This window comes from Ostrinia furnacalis, unplaced genomic scaffold (assembly GCF_004193835.3).
Source record: "Ostrinia furnacalis isolate ACB-3 unplaced genomic scaffold, ASM419383v2 OfSCF1160, whole genome shotgun sequence".
Classification (NCBI taxonomy): Eukaryota; Metazoa; Arthropoda; class Insecta; order Lepidoptera; family Crambidae; genus Ostrinia; species Ostrinia furnacalis.
In genome coordinates, this window is record NW_021131399.1 from 236073 (window position 1) to 264062 (window position 27990).

Genomic DNA, 27990 nt, shown 5'->3' on the forward strand with positions numbered 1-27990 from the left:
GTACTATAACTAAAAATACTCACAAGCCTTACTACTCACTTTATTCCTAACATATTATTGTTCTTGGCTTGGCCAACAAATGAATAAAATAGGTTAGTAAGTTCATTCCCAAGTACCTATTTTTAAAACAAGGTACCTTATCTCCTACATTATTTTGAAATAGCGATAATTGTTTTGATAGCCAATTTAAATTACCAATGATTAATGTAGTGTACTGCAAACTTTAGGACCTAAGCTCGTGTGCATTATTTGTTCTCGGTAAATGTCATGTATGATTTTATTCAATTCCTATACAACTGCATTTTTTTCTTATTCAAATGTTAAGTTGTTTTAGTTGATGGCGAATTTAAGTCAAAAAGACTACTTACTCATTACATTTCAGACATACACAGAACAAAAAGCGTTAAGTACACAGCTCCATTTTAAAATAAGTACTATTCTGAAACAAGTATATGGCCATCTGCCACACTTTAAAAACCAAACCACCACAAACAGAGAAACATCTAAGTATATTTTTTTAACTTTTTGATTAGTTTTTCTGTACACAAAACAAAGACTGAATAAAATATTGTGCTTAAGTGCTAACACTTAAAAATTAAAAAAGTAATCATCACTAATATCTAGTTTATTCATTCTAATTATAATCAATTAGTACGCATATTTCTCTGGACGACAATAGCTTACATTTTCCACAAATAGTGTAGTTGGTGTTGGCATAATGCTGTTATTTTCTCCAAACAGATTGTTGAATTGATAAGACCAAGTGCCTGTATTGTTATGTTGAGGTTCAGTATCCAAATCCAGTGACTTCAGTGCATCTATGGCATCTTGCTGACCCTGCACTGCAGCCAGTCGTAAGAGGCGCGTCGCCGTAACAGTGTCGCGAACCAAACCACCTCTGCCTTGGCCGTAATAAATACCAAGGTTATACAGTGCACCAGGATGCTCTAAGGCAGCAGCAGAACGATACATCTCCATTGCCTGTTTTAAAGAAAACATGTTTAAACATACAGAACCGGTTAGTCATTTTTGTATCAAGTGACCCTCAAATATTTAACTTACCACTTTCTCATCAACATTCACACCCAATCCAATTTCATAACAAAGGCCAAGATTGTAAAGGGCAGGGGCATGATTACGGTTTGCAGCAGACCTGAAATGATACATTTATTTCATCACTGTTACTACCGACAAAAGAAGTTCGTTTTGAACTGCTGGTACTAGATAGAACATGAAAAGATTACCTTAGTAGGTTAAGTCCATCCTGAAGCTGACCATTCTCTATAGCATTTAAGCCCAACTTATTCTCGATGGAGTTTAAAACATTCCCTAATGCATCATCAGATGAATCAGGGCTAGTTGAGCTGCTACTTTGGCTCTGAACACTCTCTTTCTTCTCTCCATTCTGTTCATTGGACACCAAATGCACAGTAGGGGTAAAGTGGTTAATTATTTGTTCAATTGTTGCCCCAGAAGTTATATTTTTATTCACCGATTTAATATATGGAGACAATGCAGAAAGTAATGCAGTAGGGCATTTCTCCTGGTCTCCTTTCTTAGCATGGTATTTGTATTTTAGATGGATGAGCTGACTAGTATACCATCCTAGTACCAATGCACTGCTCTGTAAATAAAAATCAAAATTATCCACTGCTTATGACACAATGATGAATGTACAAAGAATAAAACATGTTCTGGATATAACCAGCAATATAAATAACAATATTAGGACAAAAAAAAAATTACATTTGTTGTCAAGGACACATTTTTAGTACACAAACTATAGAATATTATTTACCAACCCAGGTAATAGCACCAATCCAGCTGGAAGTTAGGTGTTCGAAGTTCCATTTGTAGTTATTGTTGGTATTGTTTCCTTGTTGAAAGGAATTCCAACATTTCCGTGAAGTGAACCAGCAACACGGAGGACATGATCGTTTGTTTTTCTCTTCTACATTACCAGGAGTATGCACTACACCACTTGCTCCACGTTTATCAAAGTGGTTAGCCCCTCTTTCAAAAGTGTCTCTGATACGACGTGACACATATTTCCACATATTTATTAATTTAGTGCACACCTAATCTAGATAACTAACTCAGTTCCATTTTTCCAGATTTTTTACAAATAAATAAAGTAGTGTTTCTATTTTTAATACACACACACACACACACTTTTTTTTAATCTGTCAAAAATGAATGAATGAATGTATCGCAAATTGACACTTTCTTTTGTGCTTTCTTTCCATGAAGCTAAAGATAAAAATGGAGGGCAGAGTTGGAACAAAAACTTGAGTCAAATACCTACTTATATCTATCTCGCTCTCTGCGGCCCTACCTCTCTTTTTAATGTGAACTGTAGTATTGCTATCTTCTGATTTAAATCTCCTTGTAAATTCTTCGAAATAGCCAATTCACTAACCAAATCAGAAGTTAAACAAATAAATAATTAATATTTGAAACTAAGATTACCTAGTTAAATAAAAAATCACAAAATTGTCGGCCATTTAGGCTTAATGTGTTGGTGAATCAGGGAATTACAATCCCAATTCCTGGGTAATCGGTACCATGTGGCAGCATCGGCCCAATCCGGCCCATCATGGCGGTTGTTTACTATTTTGTTTATTAAGCAGTTAATTTCGTTTGAGATTGTTTACAGGAAATAATCATTGTTTTATCACAAGAATTGGTGCAACATTTTGTAGTGCGTGGTTGCGGTAGTACGTGGTGTCCTGGAATTGACATAAGATTCCACGCGTAAGTGTTTATTTCGTGATTTCCGACATTGGATCATTGTAAACATTTTTCACATTTTTTACAGTAATTTCTTCCTAAAACGTTTTACCAGTAATTACACATCATTTTTAATTATACCTATGTCAAGAAATAAAGATTTTACATTGGTTTCATTGAATTTGAGCAATTTTATATTTTTTGTTTATTTAGAAAGAGCGAGTCTGCCCACAGAGAGCGAGATAGTGATACTTAGTTTGTGCTTCAAGTAGGTATTCGGAGTGTGGCCTCCATTTTTATCTGTAGCTTCATGTTTCTTTCCTTGGATCGTGTTCGTTCGTTCACTCGACTACCGGTGCTTAAAAATTAGTTGACAACTGAATAAAATTGAAATTTAGCCAATATCTCTCGTTGATTGTTAAAACATAAAAAATTATACCATCTTTGGACGATGAGCGAGACAAAACTAAACGCAAATAAGAAAGAAAGAGAAAGAAACAATGTTGAATGAGATGAGCGAGTGGAACTGAGCGGAACGGACTCCTTTCTTTCTTTGTTTACATCACAGATAAGGATAGATGCAGCATGTGTCAAAATTTGTATGAAGCCGAGCGTGCCACTTTTTAAACGTCATTAGTGTCATTTTAGCGAATTTTAGTGATTGCCGCAACGTAAAAGTAATCGTATCATCGTACTGCATTCGCAAAGTCATCGAATGATATCGTGTGACTCGATTCAAAAATTAATTAATTCCGATAAAACTGATATTTTGTTAAATTTATAGCTAGTCTGACTGTGGATTAAAATAATTATGTAGCGGTAGACGTTATTCTACAATTCTACATTATTAATTTGCAAATAATATTTTTGTTGTGCCTAATGTTTATGAAAGTAATGATCGTTATTCCATTATGTTAAATAGTATACTACTAGTAATTCATACTTAATTCCATACTTTTAAATATCCTAGTAAGACCTACTTTCATAAAATAAAGACTATTTTACTCAAGTTTTTTATTTTTAATAAATGTAAAAATGCGTAGTTTTGCCAATACGTTTTTTTTTCATAAAGCTAAGTCAGGTACCTAGTTTTGAAGATATTTCTAAACGACAAAATCTCGAGCGTCGTATACATAGTAGTAATAATAGTGTATACTGCGATCACTGACCTAACTTCTTGATTTGTATATTTCGACGTTATACAGTGCACTCTGTCTTCCGCGATCACTGATCTAACTTGTTTTATAATTCTTCTTCTGCTACTTTATTCTAATTAATTACATATTTGTTACTCGTTGCTGTTAATTACAATTCTCAATCCGTAAATAATTTCTTCTCTCTACCGTGTTCGTACTACTGTCCTCGTAAAATCATCGTATCCGATTGTTGTAATCGGATTACATGAACATCACTCGACCATGTATGTCCATTTGGACATATCGGAATGGCACGCTTTGACTAGCAACTTGCTGTATCTACTCTAATCCATATCTGTGGTTTACATGAAATTTTTGGCGCCTAAATTCATTTCATACTAGGCCTAATTTTTAAGCCTAAAAGTACCCATATTCATATAACAAAATATAATTTAAAGGTGTCGCTATGTGTGGACGGACTGGTTTGTAAGTAATGTTTCTGGTATTCAGTGCAAACCAAGTTTTTTTTTAAATTCTATGTGATTTATATTATTATGTTTTTACAGATCCCTAAATAAAACACAAATACAATGTGCTTGTAGCTATAAACCTAAAGGTTCAAGTTCTTACATAAAACCAGACTGGCTCCCTGAACACAATGATGGCAAGGAATATACTCCTTCTTACAACATAGCTCCCACTGATGTCACTCCAGTATTAGTATCAGCCAGTAAATATAAAAATGCAACTAAAACTTCCCGGGTACTGAAACCTATGATGTGGGGCATTATACCCCCGTGGCATAAGGTCAGCATTACTTCTAATATTGTTTAATAAGCAATTAATTAATTAATTAATACATAGTTAAAAAATTACAGGGCGACTATAAGACTCACAACTTAAGCACAAACAATTGCAGAATAGAGACCATACAGTCTTCAAAACTTTACAGTCCAATTCTGAAAGATGGCGGTAGATGTATAATCATTGCTGAAGGTTTTTATGAATGGCAAACCACAAATAAAACTTCCAAGATAAAGCAACCTTACTATATCTATGCTCCACAAGAGGAAAATATAAAGGTAGTAAATTAAAATACCTAAATATATTATGAAGACTTAAAATTTAATTTAAAATTATTTTGTTTATCATTACAGGTCGAAGACCCTAAAAGTCCTAAAACATGGAACAATGATTATAATGAAGAGAATGGTTGGATGGGACTGCGCCTTTTACACATGGCAGGACTCTATAATGTATGGCAAAATGAAGACAAAGTTATGTATTCATACTCTGTCATCACAATGGAATCAAACAACACATTCAATTGGTTACATCACCGAATGCCAGCTATTTTACACAAACAAGAACAAATTGAGGTAATTATTAATTAATAATATTTAAATTGATCCACCAATCATCATTTACTCTACATTAGGTAGGTACTAAGGTTGACTGGTAGAGATTGCTGTCACACTGTAGTAATTTCTATGGTATGACTTGATATCAATACTTTTAAAAGAATTGCCATGACCTTATAGGACCAAATTAAAATAACAGCCAAATTATTGATATGGCGATTTTCTCAATACAATGACCAGAGTTTCGCCCAAACTAATGTATTTTAAATTCATTTCAGGCATGGTTGGATATAGATAATGTGCCAGCAGAAATAGCTCTTTCTCTTCTAAAACCTGTAACAATTTTATCCTGGCACCCAGTTTCAACTCTCGTCAATAACTCCAAAAACAAATCTGATGACTGCAACAATAGGCTGATAGAAGAAAAGAAAGACAAACATAAACAAAAAACTCTATCTTCATGGTTCCAGAGGGCCGAAAAACGAAAGAGTGAAGAAGACAAGGCATCAGATTCTAAAATGCCAAAAAAAAATTAATTGCTCCTAACTTACAACTTTTTTTTAAGACTACCCACCTCATAGGTTAATTATTAAAAACTGTTGTTCACATGTTGGCGATCGATCTATCTATGCCACACACAGTAAAATGTTTTGAAAAACTAAGTAAGGTTTATTCTTCGATACAAAAACATCAACAAAACATTATAAGTAACGTAACTGATGCAGTACCCTAAGCACGAACGAATTGTATTTAAACTCGTAGTCGTATTCACCGAGCACGTAATAAATCGTATTTCAAAACCGTAACGCACGCTGTTTTGTTTACCACCTAATTACAAAATAAAAACTCAAGGCATTAGATATTAAATCTGTATCCAAGAATTAACTAGAAACTCACCGCCGCCATCTACTATTATGTGGTCGCAAACTAAAATCGCTGATCTAAGCCGACAACGTAACATGAGGCGCTTGAAGCTTTGTAAATAAATTCCGACTTCTTTCTGAATCATCAGGTCATATTTCTATGGATCATCAATAGTAACTTACACCTGCGCGTGAGACACAAGCTACTCTTAAGGGCCTTGCCACACTGGCGCATTTTAAGCGTTTTCGTGCGGATGCGCAACGTTTCCGCCTAGAGTTTTCTTTGCCTCGTGTTTGCCGCGCAGCCGCGACATCTTCGCTGCCGCTCCGCTCTGAAAACGCTTGCAAACCGCCAGTGTGGCAGCACACTAATTTGCGACTCATGCACAATGCACGACCTGCATAAATTCATAAAATGTATAGATAAGTAGTACGGCAGCACATCAGACTCTTGTTTGTTGCAAATAAAATAGCACCTATTACCATTAGGTACATGAGATACCGCATTGTTTAGGCTAATGTGCTGTTGTCTGCACTAAATATTGCATTTCAACCAGTCATGAAACATTTAAGTACAAACTTGCGTCACAGATTTGCAAAACAATGATTCGCTCAAGCAGTTTTAAAATTCAGTAAAGAAAACAAAATAAAAACTTACCGCCGCGGTATTGTTTTACGTATGGTTTTACGACTTTATATTATAACTCTTCCAGCAATCATTACTAATCTGAATACTTTACAATTCTTTTAGAAGGTCCTGCACATGCCGTTTTTTTTTACATCCTAATTTCATTTCTTGCCTTGTCACACTCTTTTCCTTTATGCATGGTTTCCCATGGTGTATTTATTAGGCTAACATAATTAAACATTCACAAATAACAGGCAGTAAACATAAATGATTTATTGTTCCCTTTTACATAACGAAAACAAAACTTGCATTATAACAATTTAGTGGTGTTCACAAATTATCAATCCTAAATTGCTTGAAATCAGCTTCACATCTTATCATTTTATGATTCTCAAGGAAGTCTGATACAAAACTGTGAACTTCATATTCGTCTGCAATAAAAATTGATAATATGAATGAGATGGAACTGTGAGGGCAGCATCTACAAGTTGATGCAAATATAAATAACAAATACATAACAGCATTTCAAAGTACTAAAAAGCAACTTACGAGGGTATTTACTGCACTGATATATCAGCCGTATAAGATGCTTAGCTACTGCTTTAAACAGTGCTCTGCCTCTAATCCGTCCTTTGATGTAAAATGGTGTGAGAAGTTTTATGACCCAAGGCGCAATACGCTCTTTGCAGCTGATAACAAATTCAGGCGTTTCTTCCAGAGGTGACATGATACCTTCATCATCACTATCATCACCAAACAACTCGGTAAACATTTCTTTTATCTGAAATTAAAATTTGTAATAATTAGAAAGTGCCAGTAAATAACATAATAATGATTGTGATCATATTTACCCGAGCAAGCTTTTTTCTGTTCTTATCCCCTATTTCATCTAACAATTCATACAGCTTTAATTTGAGAAAATATTCCTCACAAATCCACTTACTAGAGTTTCTTTTTTTTATTTTTGGGTTTTCTTCTGGTTTTTCTTGTGGAATATTACTGTCATTGGTATTGACCAAAAGACCAACAAGAGAAGATACTCTTTCATCTAATGACTTGATCTGTGCTGCATGATTTTCTATCACTGATTCTGGGATTGATGCAGAATTTGGTTCAGTACTTTTTTTGGCTCCATCTTCATGTACTATAGTTTCATAAGCATCACACAGTCCACCTTCAAAAATATCATCTTCCTGTGAATCACCTTGGAACAGCTTTTCCATCTGTTGCATTAAATCATCTGAATCCTGTGATTCAATGGACATTCTTGTGCTTTGATTCATTGATAACATATTTGGTTTAGTGAGCATAACTGGCATGCCTTGAGTTTGAAGTGTTTGATCACTGATGAGATTTTTTTCTTTAGCCATTTGTGGACTATCTACGTGTAGGTTCTCTATTACTGGTATAGTGTATATGGGTTGATTGGTGTTCTGGTATTCTGCAGCTGTTCCATTATTTAGCTTATCAATATGGTTGCCCACGGGAGACATGGGTACTTTACGGCGTTTCTTCTGTGAGTTACAGGCGCATTGACACATACAGTCATTGACATTAATTGGCTCAGTTTGTGTTTTTTTATCATTTCCAGGAGGTGTGCGGAGATATTCAAACAATTTTCTGTGTAATTTACCATTCTTTGTATCACTTTTTAATTCTTTGATCTACAAATCGAATTACATATTAAAGTTCAAAAGCTAGAAGACAATACATTGCAAGCATCAATCAATGTGTAATAATGGAAAGTTATAACTTTACAAATTGTATGCTACTACCACTAATACTTACAACTGCAACAATACTTTTTCTATATAGTTGCACAACCATGCACGTCTGTGCAGCATTCATTTCTATAGATTTCGCGCACCTCCAGATAGCGCTTGGCAAATAAATATTCTTATTGAGGAGTTTTTGGTTCTGTTCATAGTTGACAGAAAGTAACTTTATCACATATTCAAAATAATGTTTACGAACCTAAAATGAGCATATAAAATTAAAAGTAAGATTAAGGTACGTGTAAGTTGTGAAATTATTTTGGAGATAAACCTTACTTTGGATATTAGAAGATGCGGTTCAGCTTCAAAGGCCGGCAAAGACATTACAGTATCGTCATAATCACATAACATTTTATCTAATAAATGGTCTGTATCACCCAATTCCATCTCTCTATCGAGAAATGAATTCATTTTGTCAGAATCAATCTCAATACATTAATTAAATAAATTCACATAAATCTATTTTAAATTCTAGGAGAAACCGAACAAACTCAAAGAAAATAAATAATACTTTGCGACCACAGACCGTACTGTCATGTTGACTGACAGTGTTGACAGTTGACACTGACAACTTAATAAGATCTGTAAAAAAAAAGTGCTTAGAACAAAGAGATATAGATGACCCACGCTGAACTGTCCCGCCAAACTCAATGACAGGGGGGCGCTACCATCGTTCAACTATATGGTTTCCAACATGGCAAAAATCTGAACCAGCGATCCGGTATTGACGGTGGCGCCCCAGACAGTCCAGTGGGTCTAGACAAAGTGCCATTATAATCGCAAACCAGTCGAAAAGTGGTCGAAAAGCCCCTTTTTTGTATGGAATTTGACGGATTCGATTTTCGATTCGATCAAAAAGTGCGTTTTGTCTAGGGGGGCTGTATTTTGGAACTCATCATTATTTGGAATAAAAAAAGGATCATCAAACCCTCAAGGGAACATAATTCAAGCAATGACTTTGTATTTTTTTATAAATGCTTGCCGCGCTCCCGTCTCAAACTGTTTTTGTCACTACATACATATTCTCACGACTCACTCAGTGAGAATTTCCACTGTATTCCAATAATACATCAGTCAGTGTATTCGCTCAACTTTCGTTGCGCAACCTTTACTTTTGTTTCTCTCTAAAGCTTATAACATCTTTGCTAAACTAAAGTCCTTATAAATCTGTGGTAAAAAAAGTAATGTATCCAAAGCCGTAAAACTTCTATGAAAAAAAAAGCTGTCTGTCATTTGGTCTGTCTGTCAGTCACTCTCTGTCACTGTCAAATCCGGCGCGCTGGGCCGGGTGTGTTACTCTCTAATCTGTGGGTGTGTTATTTTCTCTGATAAAATTTTGTTTGTTGGAGTACGAGCAGGTATTCATAAAAACTATAGCTATTTCAGAAAAAAAAACACTAAATTATGGCAGATTCCACAGTTACCGATGTATCTAAGATGAAGGTAGTAGACTTAAGGAAGGAATTAAAATCCCGAGGTTTGTCGTATGCTGGTGATAAAGCGGAACTAGTCGCAAGGCTCCAAGCAGCAATGTCTCAAGATGATCACGGCGACATTAACCTTGATTCAGACGAAATAGATTCGGACGGTGTACTAGAGGATGAAGATGATAAAAGCCAGACTGATATTCTGGATGACTCTGCAGTTGACACCATAAATGAAGAACTTGCATTAGCTGACAACCCACCACCCGTTAAATCTGCTCCCGAAACAAAGCACAGGGTTTTGAAAAGAAAGATAACTTTGTCAGAGACTGATAAAGACAAGTCCGCAGACAAGGATTCAGGGTCAAAGAAAATTGTACTAAATCGGTCAACATCAACTCAGCCAAAACCAGTTGTAGAAGAACCGACACAAAACAAGCCTCTGGATGACAATAAACCTTCTGAAAGTAACAAAATCCGCATAACAGCTGAAATTGACCCTAAAACAAGATTAGAAATGAGAGCAAAGAGATTTGGCTTGCCAGTCAAAATGAGTGAAGCTGAAAGAAAGGAAGCCAGAAAACAAAGATTTGGTCAAGGGACTGGCACTGCTACTTCTGGAGTGTTAAGTACAGGGACCACAGGATCTTTATCAGAGAATATAGACAAACTGAAGAAAAGAGCAGAGAGATTTGGACAGTCTGTATCTAAAATAATGACAGATATAGAGAACAAAGAAAGGCTTGAAAAGCGCAAAGAAAAATTTGGGAAAGTTAAATAGATTTGACTGAGGGATGTATGTGAGTTTGAATTAAATAGATTCTAACATTGTTAGTTGTAACTTGACAGTAAGCATACTGTATTAAATAATTGTTCATTACTTGGTTTTCCATTTTTTCATGTCTTCATGTACTTATAAAATGCATTTGAATAAAAATAATTTGGAATTTATGAAGATTTATTTTATTAAATAGTCAACCAAAACAAAAAGGTAATTCTTGAAAGTCTTTAATGTCACTTTGTACTCCTTTATCCAGTAATGACTCATCAGGATCTTCATTAAAGTCTTGTGGTATGTTAATTGCATATTCCATACCAAGTTCCTTATGTATTGTCGCCCACCTTATAGCAACATCTTTGTGCAGTGTCTTTCTAAATGCCATGCAATGCATGTGCTTGAATTTTTCATATTTGATTCTCATAAAACCAATACATGCTAAAGTATATCTCCAGCATTTCATAAGTTTGGAATTAGCTCCAACATGTTTTGAATCTGGGGTATTTATAATCAGCAACCCACCAGGTTTCAGAAGACTGTATGCCTTTTGACATGCTAATATTCTTAAATTTGAATCTGGTATGTATTCTAATAAATAGCAAAAGGCTACAACTTCAAATGAGGATGAACGCATTTGTTTAACCTCACAATTGTTAATAATGGTCTCTGCACCAACTAATACATTAAGAAAATCACACTGCAATACACTGTTGTTAGCAGGGCATAAGTCAATAGCAAATACATTTAAATATTCATACACTTTAAAAGGATTGTAACAACTCCCAACATCTAGGAAATGAACAGGATTTGAAAAGTGCTCATCTTCATCTTGAACTAAATTATTTTTTTCTGCTATATTTCTTTCTTTTGCTTTGAATCTCATGTACTGTTCATTCAAAAAGTAATCAAAACAAAAATCTGCAGTCCACTGAATTCGCGAGGTTGCTCCACTGGTATCACTGGCGCAGTTCGTCGTCCAATGAGTAGTTGCTAATTTCTCCATACAATGAGCATACGTCTCTAAAACATCTTTATTTGCACAGTGGTCCAGCCATGCTCTGTCTGAACCATTCTTTGCAGACGCTTTTCTGAGTTTAGAATGAACGTTTTTCAGATAGCTTGCTAGTTCCTTATGCTCTTCACTAGCCATTGTGGACGATAGGACTATGTCCAGTATTTACAATATTATAATTCAGCATAGAGAAAAGTAATTAAGTGAATGAGAGACTTTTTATAAAACTTCTCCGAATCTGAAAGAAGAACTAAAAAGTTATCGGGTCCGTAAAACAATTTCGATATATTTATATCTCTCTTACTCAAGTCGGTAAGCTGTCATGTCTGAAAGAGACAAACAAAAAGAATCGAAACAAGTTTTGCGATTCAATACGTCCACGTTGACATATTTGACAGATAGTAAACACAGATTATACCGACTACCAAAGATCATAGATGACGATAGAGCTATTTCGGGATCAAAAGGCAATCCGACTTTCGAGTAATATGATCCCATCTCATGATGCAAGATTTAGAATCTGAAGGATTCAGTTAAATTCAATCTTATGCAGAAGTAGTAGGTATTGCTGTGGAAAACTTTGATTTACAGTTCAAATCTGTTCGTTCGTTTCAGCCGAAAGACGTCCACAGCTGGACAAAAGCCTCCCCCAAGGTTTTCCACAAAGACCGATCCTGCGCCCCTATCCCACATAACCCTACAGACATAAAATATACCAGTGAAAACTTACTTAAAAAAATCCAATCTAATTTGGATTTTTGGGTATTTCGCCAAAAATGGTCGATTTTGCCTAATTTCCTTGGCACCAATTTTTTTTTTGTTTTTAACTATTTTTATTTTTCCATTGCATTAAGAAGCAAAAACTAATCCAATGTATCTAAAAGGGGTGTCATAATTCGTTCTAGAAACAAAGTTATGAGGTCATAAAATTTTGGTAGCCAACTAAATTATTATAAATATTGTTTTCTCTAAGTTTTCTTCTGTGGTTTGCTTTTTTTTAATTCGACCCATTTTAGTGTACCTTCGTAAGCAAACACAAATGAATATTTTATCATTATAACGTTTTTACACAACTAAGGAAGATAAATGCAGTAGATTGAGTTATGAGTTAAAAACAAGTTGTGCTATATCTATTCTGATACCCATTTCTTAAAATGTAAATTTTAAACTTATTCCAATAAAAAAATACAAAAAATTTGACTTTGCGCCGAATTAAAAATGGTCTTTTATAATTTCCTAGGCCATTTTAAGCCACGGAAAACAAGGAAATTAGGGCCAAAGAAATTAGATTTATGCCTAAAAGACACCACAGACAAAAACCTATTTACCCTATCCATTTACTATTTAAATCATGGGTTAACCCCTACAGACACTACATTTGTGTAAATAAACATTAAATTAATCCATTGTTGTTTAGCTGCAAAAAACCGCCCAAAGAAATTGACTTTTTAGTAAACAAAAACCCAAGGAGGGACCTACTTACGCGATTTGTCGCGAAACTGATCAACGATGTACTATCCTGCCTTGATGGCCTCTTGGGATTCTAAGTTTTTTCGTTTTGTTACTACAATGGTCGAAAAGAAGACCCAGGGAAATTATACTTTTGACCTGGACAAGAACTTAACTTCACTTTATTTTCTTCCTATAAGTATTTGACATTGAAAGTTTTTATTTTCCGATAGCCAAACGTTTCTCAAATGTAAAGAGAGTGCTATTAGAATTAAATTACGCTTCAATTTTTTATAATGTGCCTTCATTTTGGCAAACAACAGTAATGGACATAACAAGGAAATTAGAAAAACGACTTTTGATTAAGTTTTTCTACGGTATTATTTGTAGTTTCTACTATTGTAATAGCAAAAACAAATAAAACTTTTGATGAACTATCCCATAAAAATAGTTTTAGTTATACAGATAGATATAAAAAAACATGTGTTCGCCTGCCTGGACACAAAAATTTAATGTTTCGGCGAAATACCCTTTTCCACTTAAAGCTATCGGAAGGGATAATATTATGGAATATTTTGCTCCTTAAATCTCTACCATTGCACTGGTGGGGTGGGGATAGTTGGATTTTTATTTCCATTTATCGCTACCAGTGGGGATAAGTTTTCCAGGGTTTCTATTAGTCCAGTCATTATAGTAAGTTCACCTCGGAATTCGAGATACGTATCCTACAATATTCATAATAAATACAAATAGCAAAAAACCCATAGGAAATGAGATATTTCTAAAAAAAAGCGCAAAAAAACGATTTTTGTGACCTTGAAATTTAATAGTTGCTTACTCCCTCAGATCATAGAAGGGAATAGATGTGAAACGGGGGCGTGGCGCGTGTCTCCGCGATATGCCCAGAAACGAACATCGGCCGCGTAGCTAGGTTAGTCGCGATTCAGTCGTACTAAGGAAATGTTCTCCGATATTTTGGATAATGCGTCGTTACGTGCAATAAAACAAGTGAAACGAAGAACTACAGGAACAATGGAGTCATTTACTACATGTAAGTATTACAAATCCATTGGTATTTTGCTTATAAATAAAAAGAACTAAACATTTTTACGAACGAATTCAGTGCCGTAACAGTTACTGCGATATCGAAATCAGTGGTGATAAAAATTCTAACACGCTTGTACATTGACGATTTAGTTATTAGCAACCACTTTATGTCATGCTCAACTACTGCGCAATGTATTTAATTTCTTCCGATATCCACTGTCGTGTGAAAATACACAGTACGGCCGCATGTGCCGGTCGTAACATAGTGCCGTGCTCGTGTTCTAACGCGGTTTCCGATTATCGATAAATAGAAGTAAATGTATCTAGAAAACTGGACCGAAATTGAAAAATTTTACTCGACTTGGCGGTTGCACTACCGTGCCCCCAAATATTTTAGTTTTTCCTTGATTCATACACCAAACACTACTTATATTCCAAATTTGAAGCTTCTAGGTCTGCTAGAAGTGCCTTATAATTTTGATGATCGGTGAGTCAGTCAGTGAGTCAGTGAGTGACAAAATTAAGTAACTTTGACCCGTCATAATTCTTAAACTACTGATTCAAATTGAATGAAATTTTAAATATACCGTGTCTTTACAATGCCTGCATAGCTAATGAAAATTCAGCCTTCTAGTTTTATCCACAACGAAGTTACAGGTAGTCGAAAATGGACTGAATTGCTTCGAGAAAAGGATGGTACGGCCGTGCCGCTTTTTTGCTCGACTTGGTGGGGGCACTGCCGTGCCCCCAGATTACTATAAGAGCTAGTTGAAAGCCTAATATAGGCATTATTTTTGATAAACATATTATGCGGTACGCAGATCGCCATAATTAAAAAATAAATGCGTGATAGTAGTTAATAATAACGTATAATAATAAAAAGGTTTTCATACATAAGCATTTTGTGAAACCAGTTTCGAGCCTTGCCCCTAGCGATTTAAAGTATCGATATCTTGTCGACTCCATTTTATCTTTGTTCTCTCACTAGCGTTTTCTATGTGTGCGTCACGTCACGCGGCCATTGATTGGCCATAAGGCACGCCTTCTGGCCAATCACAGCACTTTTAAGCCGGTTGCACATGTTGTCGTACACTCTCAGTCGCTTTGTTTTTACACAGTGTCAGTTGAATGTGTGTGTGGGAGCTGTGGTGGGGGAAATGTGGGGACACTGGTTCTCGTTGTAGTTACGCGCGACTTCATATCTATTCTCTTTCTATGATCTGAGCTTACTCCCTACCATATGTAGGTTTTGAGACAACTTTTAGGGTGTCAATATACGTATTTACAGACTTACAGCTGGGTATCTCGAATTCCGAGATTCTTACCTAATTTAAGCTTAAATTACTGGACTATATAATGATTAGGACCTAATAAAGTTCATAAACAGACGTAAGTCATGAAAACGATTTTAAATTAGTACGAAATTGCCACTCAGATGCAAGTTAATTGCAAACTTATCGCGACTGACTGTTGTGTGACGAGCGGCCGCAGTGAGTGTGCGACCGCGATATAATTACACCCGAGCGATAAGGATGGGTAGCTTGGGGTTATTGGACGAAATTCTATCTTCTCGGCGACCGGACTTTACATGTAATTAATTTTAACTCCGCTATTGAGGCGGAGCGGAGATGTGATGTGTATTTTGTCAATTTTGTAAAGTCTGCTCTGCTAAATATTTTCTATAATTATTTTTACCGTTTTCTCTTCAATGGTGGTCTCGTCGACATTCCATTAAGTAGATACCAACTTGGGACAGGAAATGGTTTGACAGGAAAACATTTTTGCAAATGTTGAACTAAACTACATGTTTGTATAATATATTTTTATTTAAGAATAAAGTGCTTTACATTGTTGTTTTGCAGATTTAGTAAAATAATAATAGTTACGGTTAATCTAAAATAACAAAAAGGATGAGCAACAATAAGTGAAACACAGTGATTAAGCCCACTAACCACCCTTATTGTTAATGAAGTCGATTTTTGCAATTTTACAAGACAAGTGAAGCTTATCTTACCCTGACCTAGAATCCGATTTACAGCTGTTTACACGTTCAGCCACGTTTATAGGAACAATAAAATAGCCTATTGAATTTACGTTTTAGCGGAAGTATATCCCAAACTTTCGTAGTTTAAAGCCGAACGCAGACAGGAATTTGTATAGTCTGTGTTGCTGTTAAAGAAATGCACAGAAACCTACTGGTTTGCGCTTGGTGGTGAAGCCGGTGGGCGCTTCACTCCTACCGGCGCTCTAACTTTAGATTACAGCGCATGAGATGCCTGTACTATCGGCCACAGTGTTAACTATCCATTTCCGTTTTTGCTCTCGCTCATCAAATGGTGATTCTTTGCGATAGAACGAGACAACATGACCGGCAATGGGTAAGTAACACTGTTGCCGATATTACCTGCCTAGTGTTACAGTGTGAACAGAAACAGTAGACAGCCTGACCCGCTAGGCATTGAGATCGAGATCTAAGCAGAATGGGAATTGAAAAAGTGAAGTTACACAGAATACTACACAAGAGCAAAAGATAAAAAGCACACCTTTCGGAACCAATTTTGCAGCGTGTGCGAAGTGTGCTTTACCTCAAGAGATCGCGGATACTGTTTGTGTGAAATTTTTGTAATCGAGTAAATGTCGCTGCAATCTAGATCCCTGATTTTCAACACCCACCTGCTAAAATCGGATTCGAAAGTAGGGGTGCTGTAAATATCTTTCGTACAATTTTAAACAAAGCAGTTTGATCAGACTCCATAACGCAACCGAGGGCCATGTGTTTTATATTATGATACAAAGTTACACGTAATTTTAGTGAAATTAAATAATGAAATGCATATTTTAATATTATAGAATTTATTTAGGGTACATACAAACTTTTTGTAATGTTGGAGTATAATAATCAAACTAATAAGCACTTCTTAATATAGCTAGTGAATCTGTGGGTGTCGCATTCGTTTGTATTAAAAATTTAGAGAGGAGTCTCCACAATTATTATTAATTTACAATTACAAGGGTAACTATACGCGTATAATTAACTCTCAATTCTATGCAGAACATAACAAAAGAACAAAAACTACGCCTCACTGTACAATCGCCGGAGCGGGCTCTAAGAAGCGGGGGCCGGCGCCCGCGGCGACTCCTCTCGGCGAGGACGCTCCGCGACTATCACACTCTACGATAACGAAGTCACACGGATACTCGGAAAGCCAACAAACAAAGGGAAGCGGCCGCCGCGAGCGTCGGCGGCGGCGGACCGCGGCCGGCGTCGGTATGTACAGAGCGCGGGCGCGGCCTCCGGGATAAATAAAATCAGATAGACTACCGTAATATCTAAGGAGCGAACGTTAAATAGTTTCATCTACCGATGTCTATACAGGCGCGGCGCGGCGGGCGCGGCCCCGACACTACCTGCCCTCGGGCAGCTGCCGCGCCGCCGCCAGCGCGCGCGCCGCCGCCTCCTGCAACACAACGCGCGCTCAGCACACTGCCGGCGGCCACGAGAGCCGGGATATTGGCGGTCAAACTCGATGGGTCGGGGACGTTTCCGGACTTTCCCCGATATTTTCACTCGACGGGTGCGTTCCGGGAACGGTATCGCCCCTACGATTGATATTGAAATTATAAGAGAAATCCATTTTCCCCAAACCGATATCGGATACATTCATCGGAGGCTTCGATACGTTCCGCCTCCGGTCCAGTCAAAATAACCCAAAGGGCGACAACGTCGTTACACGATAAACAGCGCATCGATATGCTGTTAGCTGTCAAAAAGCGACGATCTACTGTGGCGCATCACCGCGCCTGTCAAAGGCTGACGCCCGCGCAGCGACGCGCCGTTGCCTGTTGGCGCATCGGCGCGGCGCGCCAGCTGTCAGAGGACGACGGACGCGCGGTCGGCGGCGCACCGGTCGGAGGCGGCCAGCGCAGGAGCGCGCTAGCTGTCAAGCGCGGGCGGCGCGCGTACCTTGGTGTAGACATGGGTTATACTAGGTAAATTTGATACTAGGTGCACCTATTCCAAGTATTTATTAATACTCGATCCAAATACCTGTTCCACCTAGTACGTAGTAATTTATCATACTTGACGCGACTAGTGCGGACTAATCCAAGTAATGTGACTTTAAAATACAATTTTCTTTGAAAAGATACAACCGTAGTATGAATAATGCAATTTGAAATTGAATAATAACATAATTCCTCCCTTCATACTTCAACAGGCTTTGGACTGTCAACTTAAAAGTTGGCGTATTTAAAAGATATCAATTTCATAAAAATATTTACATACTTTTTTCTTATTTGCCTACATGAATATTATGGTTTGACTACGTTTGTGTGCGTTTGCTTCGTCGCGCTCAAATTTGTTTGGTCAGACAGAGACGAAGTGAATCTCTACGTTCGCACATAAGCTTAGCGAGAAACACTAGGTGCGCGTAATACACGACTACGGATTACGCAATAATAACCTCTATTACTTTCAGGGTAGGGTCGGAAATCGTGTAATTTATAAAATACTAGGTGGATCAAGTATTTTTTAAAACGGAATAGGTGCCGCGCGGGCACGGGCGGCGCGCGGGGCGCGGGCGGCGGGGCGCGCGCCAGCGGCGGCGGCCGGCCCAGCGACGCCAGCATCAGGCCCCGGAGCAGCGCCACCCGGGACTCCGTCTCCGCGGCCGCGGGGGTATTCGATGCTCCTGCGGAATTTTTATGTCGATTATTTTTCCATCACGCGCAGGTAACGCACTACCTGCGTAATATACAAAATAGTGACAACGTTATTTACATTATCATTTTTGACCTCACGCTAGCCTTTTTTTATCTTGTTTGTATGTATTTTTAGATTGTTTTTTTTTTATTGATTTATTTTTAGTGCATACTATACTACCTACCTACAAGGTGGTGTGTTTGTGCACTAGGATTTACTCAATGCAGATGAAAGAAAATATACAAATAACATGCGGTCTTCAACTTTGTCTGTTTCAATTTATCAATAAACTAGTCTTTTTGGGTAAAAAAAAGAGTCAATTCTGTATACCGATTTAAAGCATCTGGAATTTTGTGATACAAATACGATAATGGTAGATATTGTTCATTGAGTTATGCCACAAAGATCGATTACACACTACAATAAAAAAACAACAATCTCTCAACTGACCTAAGAATCCGGACAGCAGGAACTGCGAGTCGCTGGCGTCGGGCTGGGGCGCGGGCGCGGCGGGCTGCGGCTGCGGCTGCGGCGCGTGCGCGGGCGCCGGCCCCGCGCCGCCCGACGCGCCCGCGCGCCGCGGCAGCCGCTCCAGCTGCTGCCGCGTCGCCTGCGGGTACAACTGACTTATGTTGACACACACATCACTCAATCATAGACAAGCACCCCATCATAGCTTAAATGGAATCTACATTATCAAATCTCAGGTGTAAATCTCATATTTCAAATATTCAATGATGCGCGAGTCTGCGGGTACAACTGACTTATGTTGACACACACATCACTCAATTATAGACCAGCGCCCGATCAGAGCTTAAATGGAATCTAGATTATCAAAATATTCAATGATGCGCGAGCCTGCGGGTACAACTGACTTATGTTGACACACACATCACTCAATTATTGACAAGCACCCGATCAATAGAATCTACATTGTAATTATATCGCTGATGTCGGACTCAAAACTAAGTATTTCTAACATCCGAAGACTCTTCTCCATCTGTTGCCGCATCGCCTGCTGCGGGTACAACTGACTTATGTTGACACACACATCACTCAATTATTGACAAGCACCCGACCAAAGCTTAAGGCCGGCAATACACGGACCGCTTGAAGCAGTCAGGGTCGACAGCTTCAAGCTGCGACTGCACAGTGAACTGCAGAGTTCTATGGACGCACATACACGAACCGCTCGAGCGGTTGCAACTGATTCGGGCGGTCGACAGCACGGTGAATTTTCATCGTGCGGTCAAGCAGTCGCCAGCCATACACTGACTGCTCGAGCTGTCGACAGCTCTCGCGCAGTTACCTCCGCCCACTTTCTTCATTCCACGGCGCGCGCGCTTGTGATTTGTTGAGCAGTTAATACCAACTGCTCGAGCAGTTATCACTGGAAGCTTCAAGCTGTTGACTCTTGACTGCAAGAGCGGTTCCTGTATGTTGATCACTGACTAATTGCTCGACCTGTCCGTGTATTGCCGGCCTAAATGAAATCTACATTTATGTATTTATATCGCTGATGTCAACTCAAACTAACTATTTCTAATATCCGACGCGGGCGCCACTCCAGCTGCTGCCGCGTCGCCCGCGGGTACAACTGACTTATGTTGACACACACATCACTCAATGATAGACCAGCACCCGACCATAGTCTAAAACTACATTAAAATGAAATCTACATTATCAAATCTCAAGTGTCTGACTTAAATCTCATTTTATTTTTTTATTTTTATTTATTTATATTAGGGAAACAAACAATTTTGATATACAGACAAATAATCACACAAAAAATAGGACAGAAATCAGCAAAGTTTCCACAGTTAAAATTAATACAGAGTGCAGACTAAAAATTAATTAAATAGTAATAAATTATACATTAATTTCTAAATGTCAAATAAATACAATGTCAATCTTATAAAATGTCAAGCAGTTAAATTTAATAAAAATTATAAAATGTCAAAAAGTTAAATATTAATAAAATTATATAAATTAAAAACACAATAATTATGTAGGTCAAAATTAAAATCAAGTTATAGGTATATTCAAACATTCTCTCAATTGTTTTTTATAAGATGGTAAGGAAGAATTAAAAATGTCAATCGTGTTAAACCTATTATTATATTCCTTACAAGATCTAGGTACAAAATTGTTGCTAGCATAATTAGTCCTAGTGAGAGAAATAGAAAAAAGTTTTGTAGAACGCGAACTCGTCCGAGGGCACCTAAAACTAATATTACTTAACAAAAAAGAGGAGTCAACATGGTTATTTAAAACTTTGTAGAGAAAGACTTGGTCTTTCTCAATGCGACGGTCTAAAAGAGATGGTACATTAGGAAGTGTTCCGCCAAACTTATCAGCTTTGTAACGTAAGTGTTTTTCAAACTTTTTGTTAATTTTTTCTATTGAGTCAATGTATATTTTGTATTGTGGGTTCCAGACAGATGATGCATACTCCAGAATGGACCTTACGTACGAGTTGTAAAGTAATGAAACTGTAGAACATAGTTTAAAATCTCTTCCCGTTCTTAAAACGAATCCCAGCATTCGGTAAGCCTTAGCAGTCATGATGTCTATGTGTGTTTTAAATGTCAATTTGGAATCTAAATGAACTCCCAGATCTCTCACCTCTGTCACTCTTTGAAGAACTATGTTATTTAGGTGGTAATGATGGTCAATCGGCTTCGCTTTCCGCGAAAACGAGATAGAATTGCATTTATTTATATTGAGAGTCAAATGATTAAAATTACAATAAGCACAAAGCGCGTCAAGGTCATTTTGCAGTAAAACACAATCGTAAGGTGATTTAATTTGTTTAAAAATTTTCATGTCGTCAGCGTAAATTAGAATGTCAGTGTTTTTAAAAATTGATACGATGTCATTGATAAATAAATTAAATAAAAGAGGGCCCAGATGAGAGCCTTGGGGTACCCCAGAGGATACAGGCACAAACGAAGAGCAGAAACCTTTGATGGTAACCGCTTGACTCCGCTGCTTCAAGTAGGACTCAAACCATCGCAGAAGGTCGCCATGAATACCCATGTCACTAATCTTTTGAACGAGAGTCGAATGCGGGATCTTGTCAAAAGCTTTGGAATAATCTGTGTACACAGCATCCACCTGGTAACCCTTGTCCATTGCCACTGAAACTCGGTGAACAAATTCACAAAGATTGGTTTCTGTTGATCTTTTATTAATAAAGCCATGCTGTTGAGGTACAATTACAGGCCTCAAAATTGGATAAATTACATCGTAAATAATTTTTTCGAATAGTTTAGGTATAGTACTAATTTTAGAAATTGGCCTATAGTTTTGAACATTGTGTTTATCGCCAGACTTGTAAATCGGAACGACATGACACTGCTTCCATAAATCGGGCATTGTACCCTTAGCCAAGGATAAATTAAATAAAATACATATAGGGTAAGCCAAAGATTTGCTACAGAGTTTGAGAAAGATGGGTGGAATGCCATCAGGCCCACACCCCTTAGTAATATCAAGTAATTTCAAGTATTTCTCCACCGTGTCTGCAGCGATATCAATAGTACTAATCACTTTTAATGGATTTGAATCGTTTAAGAGTCCAGCTTGTGTATAGTCCGAAACAGAGGGTTCAAAAACTGAGCGAAAGTAATTGTTAAACAAGTCACAAATATCCCTCCCATCGGTAGATACAGTTTCATTATAGAACATTGTATCTGGTAGACAGGAAGATGATTTTTTTGATTTAACAAATGTCCAAAAATATTTGCTGTTTATTTTTATTTTTATTTCTGCATTAAAAATGAATTTGTCATAACATTCCCTTTGCACCCGCTTCTGCCGCTCGCGCAGGAGACAAAAAGTATCGTAATCGCTTTGACGATGGTAAATCTTCCATTTTTTGTGGTATTTAAGCTTTTCTTTAATTATCTTAATAAGAGCAGATGAAAACCAGGGCGGGTAGCGATTATCGCTTTTAAAAGTTTTAGTGGGGACGTATTTTGAGATAACATCGTTTATTGTCTCATAAAATCTCACCACGGCCATATCAATGTCGGTGCTATGATCTAAAAACCGCCAGTCAATGGACATAATTGCATTGTTAATGCAGTCATAGTCAGCCTTACCGAAAAGAGGAACGGTCCGCGGTATAGATGGAAATGAACGCAAAGATAAGGATTGCACGTTCACATCCAGAGCGGGATGGTGGGCATCCTCATTTATTAGCGGTTCTCTACATCGTCCAACCACGCAATTTCTATCACTGATAACAAGGTCAAGAACTCTGTCATTTACATTGGGTATGTCATTAAATTGTTTCAGATTCGTAAAACTTAGGAAGCTTTGTAGAGCCTGAGTCAGATTATCGTGGTCCTTGGATGAAACATTAATCAACAGTTCAGACCCACTGCGAGACCATTGTGCTGAAGGTATATTGAAGTCACCTAATATGAGACAATGGTCATTTGGATTATTTAGAACGATGTCAGATACGTTTTCAAAAAAGCCACATAAGCAGTCAAAGTGTAGGGTACAGTGTGGGAAATAGCCACATAATATACGAACCAACTCTGTCTTGGAAGAACATTTAATTTTAATAGATACCTGGACTACTTCAGCTGCCGCTTCAGGCATAGTCATAACCCCGAATGAGTATACCGAGAGATCCCTGCGCACTGCTATGAGTACACCACCGCCTAGCTGGTTTCCTCGAGAGATGTAGTCGCGGTCGCATCGATACACATTATAGCGCGAATCAAATAATTCTGAGTCATAAATTCCCGGCAGTAGCCATGTTTCAGTAAGACAAACAATATGATATTCGGCCTCAATAATATTGCGGAAGAAAATATTTGTTTTTGTACGTAAACCACGAACATTTTGGTAGTACNCAACAACTCATGTTTGAAGTATTCAATGATACGCGAGTCTGCGGGTATAACTGACGTTGACATAGACATCACTGGATGTTAGACAAGCACCCGATCTTCATTTATGTCGCAGGTGACTCAAAGCTCAAGAATTTGTAACAACTGGAAGTCGTGTTTAAAGCAAGGTTTTGCCTACTGAATGTAGTTATTTTACAAAATAACGCATGCAGGACATTAGGCGTTAACGTTTAGGTGCAGAAGGTCCAAGTTGCAAAATTTCCAGGTCAATAAAGATAATAATAAGACCTTCTGCATCTAAAGGAAATGTAGCTTTTGCTACTGAAAAGCAACTGAACACGTTTTCTTCAGACCACCAGATCGCTCGCTGGCCGCTGTACATACCGAGGCCTGTTGCCGCTCCAGCTGAAGCTGCATCTGCAGCTGCTGCAGCTGGCTGGGCGTGCCGGGCTGGCCGGCGCCGCGCCGCACGCCCGACAGCTGCGACAGCAGCTCGGCGATCGGGTCCACCACCGCATCCCGCGACGACGGCGACAGCGACGATATGCCGCCGCCCGTGCTGCAACACATTGTCAAATCAAAACATTCATTTCAGGGCACTTATGCTTCAACCACACCAACGCGGGCAGATCGCCATCGCCGGCGCGCGGACTGTCATGGGTCGCGCGACCTGTCATGGCTGATGTATTTAGATTATGTTATGCATATCATACGCGCGACCCATGACAGTCCGTGCGATCTGTCATTGGCCTATGATCATGCCGTCGACGGCGATCTGCACGCGTTGGTGTGGTTGAAGCTTTATACATGTCCCAAATGTTACTTGCCCTAACACCACTTTGGGACAACATATCGGCTGGAGTTAAGATGTGGCGGAAGAATCTGTCACCTTAAAAATAGCGAATTTCAAATTGATTAACTTCTAAATGGGAATTTACGTGATTAAACATGTTACAAAATGGGATTTGGCAATTATTATGTGGAATGAGCTAAGGAATAAACAGAAGGGCACCTATCTGTGATCGACATACTGTATGACATTGCTATGCAAGTAATCACCAAGTGAAGCTACATAGGAGGACTTTGTTGCAATCAAATTAGTAACATAGGGCTAATGTTTCGAGGCAAAGCAGATATTTTAGGGCAATAAATGTAATTACTGAATGAGTTTGTTTGATATTAATTTACCTTATAATTATTATTCACAGGATTAATTAGATTTTCACAGGAATTTGTTGGATTGTACCCTATGAAAAAATAGTAACATGCCTGTCTTGCAATTTTGGCAGAACAGACAACATCACAGGGTCATGAGCTTGTGCCAAGAGCGTTACTACAGCAGATTGAGTCCAATGAAAATTATAACATACAACCAATTTATAGGTGGAGATAAAATATAATAGACATAATATTATTATGTACAATAATCAGATTAAGTAAATTATTCAAGCTGGGCTGATGTATTTAGATTATGTTAAGCATATGAGTTAATTGTTGGAGTAAATAATAGTATATCTCCAATATTATTCAAAAAATGCCTATTTTGAAATAGTAAAAGCCCAGTAGTATTTGCTACAATTGATGACTCATGCATGAGCAAAAACTGTATCAAGGTAAGATGTGGTCATGCATATGACTAAGATAACTTTGTCTTTTCCAAGAGTTAGTTGTAGTGGCAACATCGGCATGCAGCTGTCAGAATACTAAAAACGCTTATGAAATACTTGAGCTAAACTAAGGTTTGAACCTGTGTTAAGCGGACGCCTGCGCGGTTTCAAGTAAAAGTGTTCAGTCGCGGGCACTCGCGCTGGGGACTTTAGTATGAAACCGCGCGGGTGTCCGTTAAACGTAGTTTCAAACCTAAAACATGGTAATATACTTTACCTAAACTGCATATTAGTCCGGCGCGCGCGGCCGACGCCGCGGCCCGACTGCGGCACGCGGCGCACGCCACCGTGTCTGATGCCACTGGGTTCGTCGTGCACAGTGGTTAAGGAAATTACTCAATTACACGGCCGTAAATATACTTGATAAAAATCACAGATGATAGAAAATGAAAATGTATGACTTCATATTGGCAGTATTGGCACCAAATGACGTATCTTAGATATAAATAGTGATAACTACTGAAAACATAGGTGGTCTATGTTTTAAGAATCACTATGTAATATGACTAAGCTTGATATAGTCCAAGCAAGAGTAAGAGTTACCTTACCCCTCCACTTATTTGGACTGGGCCTATGTGTGATGTTTGGCCTGAATCACTATAGTGGTGGACAAAAATAGACAGCCTCTGTTTTTGTACTTCCTCATTAGTTAAAACAAAAAATTCTAATAATTGTAACCTAATATTTTTGACCACCAATATAGTTTGAATGCGGTCTGAGCCCAGTGGAGCTTACTACTTACACACATAAAGCTTATTTCACTTTTTTACACAAAAACCATTTGAAAAGGATATCAGAAATGAGATGAGATCTCTAGGTCCAGTCCTGTGCTCAAGTGTGAGATGACCAGCAAAGTCATCAGTTACAAAATTAGGTTCTCCACCAGGCATTGATGCACACACTGGACAGACCACCTGGAACAATAACAAACATATTTTTATGATTCATGACCAGTGGCGGGGGTAGCATGGGTTGGTACCCGGGGGGATCCCCCCCCCCCCCCCCCGTCATAGTCCTAAGGCACCCCCAGGTACCCCCCGGGATTTTGGGGTTACCTACCGATTCGAATATTGAAAGATCGCAATCGCACNCACCCCCAGGTACCCCCCGGGATTTTGGGGTTACCTACCGATTCGAATATTGAAAGATCGCAATCGCACGCACCCCTCCCGTATCATGACATAGACCGCAGATTTGCCATGCAGATGCGCCATTGAGTACTAATCAGCGCGACTTGTGTCACCCCCTGATGCTTGGCACCCGGGGCGGACCGTTCATGACTCACATCAATGATATGTCATGCAATACTATCATCAACAGTCATACATGTATAATTTAGTACTTAAAAAGATAGTATTTTCAGTGAAAAGTGCCATATTCTTCAACATAAACACTGGTTTATTGTTGGAAAAGTATATTGAGGTCAGATGTTAACCTGACTGATATCAGTAACATTGTATTTTGTAAAATAAGTCAATAACTGGTTAATACTACTTTAAGCCAAATAGTAAATGGTTTTTATGTACTTCACTCACAGCTAACGTGGTATCAGCATGCTCTGCAGTGACGTGTTCCATGAGGGCGGTGTCCGTGAACCCCATGCGGTTGCAGTATGGGCAAGTGTACGCTTGAGGCTGCTCAAGGGCCAATGCTTCACCTCCATAATACAAATCTGAAAAAAGTTAAAAATATACCCAGTCAGTAACCTTCCACAATAATCAGGAATAATTTCTTAAAAATATATTGCTTACTAACATCTATTTATAGACAAAAAGCGAAACCTTTGTCTGTTCTTATTAGGCAATCACTACTTAAATTCTAATTGGAAATACATCCAAACTAATAAGTAAACAGTAATTTTATGATACTTTCTAATATTGCTACATTTTTGACACAAACATAATGACTAATAACAACAGAATCCAGTTTAGATCTAACTAGGGCAAATCGATTGGGAGCTAAAAAATAATGATTCTCACCAAAATCACTTCTAGAAAGAATACACTGCATAGGATGCTCTGTTGTATGTTGGTTTGTGGTAGCGCCAGACTCATAGCATGCAGCGCACAAGTCGTAGTCGATGCAAATCAAACATTTGTATCGTCGTCCTCTGAAGTTATTTTTCAAACAAGAATCACAGCTGACTCCTGAAAAGATGTCAATACAATGTACAACAACAATTTTTGATAGTGAATAAATAGTTAATCTGAGGGTTTTAAACCTTGTTTGGGACTGAAAAATCATCAATTAACAGGGGCAAAATGTTTTTGCAAAGAATTTCACGGTGACAAAAGCATCGAACAAATTTTGATTATCATTACCCACCTTCATGGCGATTCATTTTCGCCAGAGAATGTCGCCGAAACAAACACTTCTTGGCACCAGGATTACTGCTACTCTATGAGGTATTTATATTACTAATCTAAAATAAGTAGCACAACATATATTACACTAAAATACAAGATTTTTAACAAAAATTTCCAAGCAAACCTAACCCAACCAGGCCATAATGACGTCACATAAATGTATGAAATGTTGCAAGCACTAAAA

At 38.0% G+C, this 27990-nt stretch overlaps 6 protein-coding genes across 6 annotated transcripts; 2 read left to right on the forward strand and 4 right to left on the reverse strand.

The window, feature by feature from the left end:
- Positions 1–54: 54 nt before the first annotated feature.
- LOC114351548 (uncharacterized) lies at positions 55–2183 on the reverse strand. Its single transcript, XM_028302811.1, has 4 exons — positions 1803–2183; positions 1245–1624; positions 1063–1153; positions 55–981 (listed from the first exon to the last, which is right to left on the reverse strand). Exons 1-4 carry the CDS (start codon positions 2055–2057, stop codon positions 649–651), a joined length of 1059 nt encoding a protein of 352 aa, XP_028158612.1. The 5' UTR covers positions 2058–2183; the 3' UTR covers positions 55–648.
- A 2043-nt stretch (positions 2184–4226) lies between these two features.
- Positions 4227–6033, forward strand: LOC114351559 (embryonic stem cell-specific 5-hydroxymethylcytosine-binding protein). Its single transcript, XM_028302822.1, has 5 exons — positions 4227–4352; positions 4433–4673; positions 4745–4948; positions 5024–5245; positions 5506–6033. The coding sequence occupies exons 1-5, from the start codon at positions 4333–4335 to the stop codon at positions 5761–5763; spliced, it is 945 nt and encodes a 314-aa protein (XP_028158623.1). The 5' UTR covers positions 4227–4332; the 3' UTR covers positions 5764–6033.
- Positions 6034–6966: 933 nt separating this feature from the next.
- On the reverse strand, positions 6967–9027 carry LOC114351558 (uncharacterized). Its single transcript, XM_028302821.1, has 5 exons — positions 8770–9027; positions 8507–8692; positions 7570–8382; positions 7268–7499; positions 6967–7149 (listed from the first exon to the last, which is right to left on the reverse strand). The coding sequence occupies exons 1-5, from the start codon at positions 8902–8904 to the stop codon at positions 7049–7051; spliced, it is 1467 nt and encodes a 488-aa protein (XP_028158622.1). The 5' UTR covers positions 8905–9027; the 3' UTR covers positions 6967–7048.
- A 760-nt stretch (positions 9028–9787) lies between these two features.
- Positions 9788–10797, forward strand: LOC114351557 (SAP domain-containing ribonucleoprotein). Its single transcript, XM_028302820.1, has one exon. It carries the CDS (start codon positions 9898–9900, stop codon positions 10696–10698), a length of 801 nt encoding a protein of 266 aa, XP_028158621.1. The 5' UTR covers positions 9788–9897; the 3' UTR covers positions 10699–10797.
- A 55-nt stretch (positions 10798–10852) lies between these two features.
- On the reverse strand, positions 10853–12039 carry Samtor (S-adenosylmethionine sensor upstream of TORC1). Its single transcript, XM_028302819.1, has one exon. The coding sequence runs from the start codon at positions 11843–11845 to the stop codon at positions 10892–10894; it is 954 nt and encodes a 317-aa protein (XP_028158620.1). The 5' UTR covers positions 11846–12039; the 3' UTR covers positions 10853–10891.
- Positions 12040–18007: 5968 nt separating this feature from the next.
- Positions 18008–27982, reverse strand: Kcmf1 (Potassium channel modulatory factor 1). The gene is made up of 9 exons (XM_028302826.1): positions 27766–27982; positions 27420–27587; positions 26976–27112; positions 26235–26354; positions 25658–25752; positions 24158–24332; positions 19356–19515; positions 18753–18894; positions 18008–18167 (listed from the first exon to the last, which is right to left on the reverse strand). The coding sequence occupies exons 1-9, from the start codon at positions 27779–27781 to the stop codon at positions 18008–18010; spliced, it is 1173 nt and encodes a 390-aa protein (XP_028158627.1). The 5' UTR covers positions 27782–27982.
- Between the last annotated feature and the right edge of the window lie 8 nt (positions 27983–27990).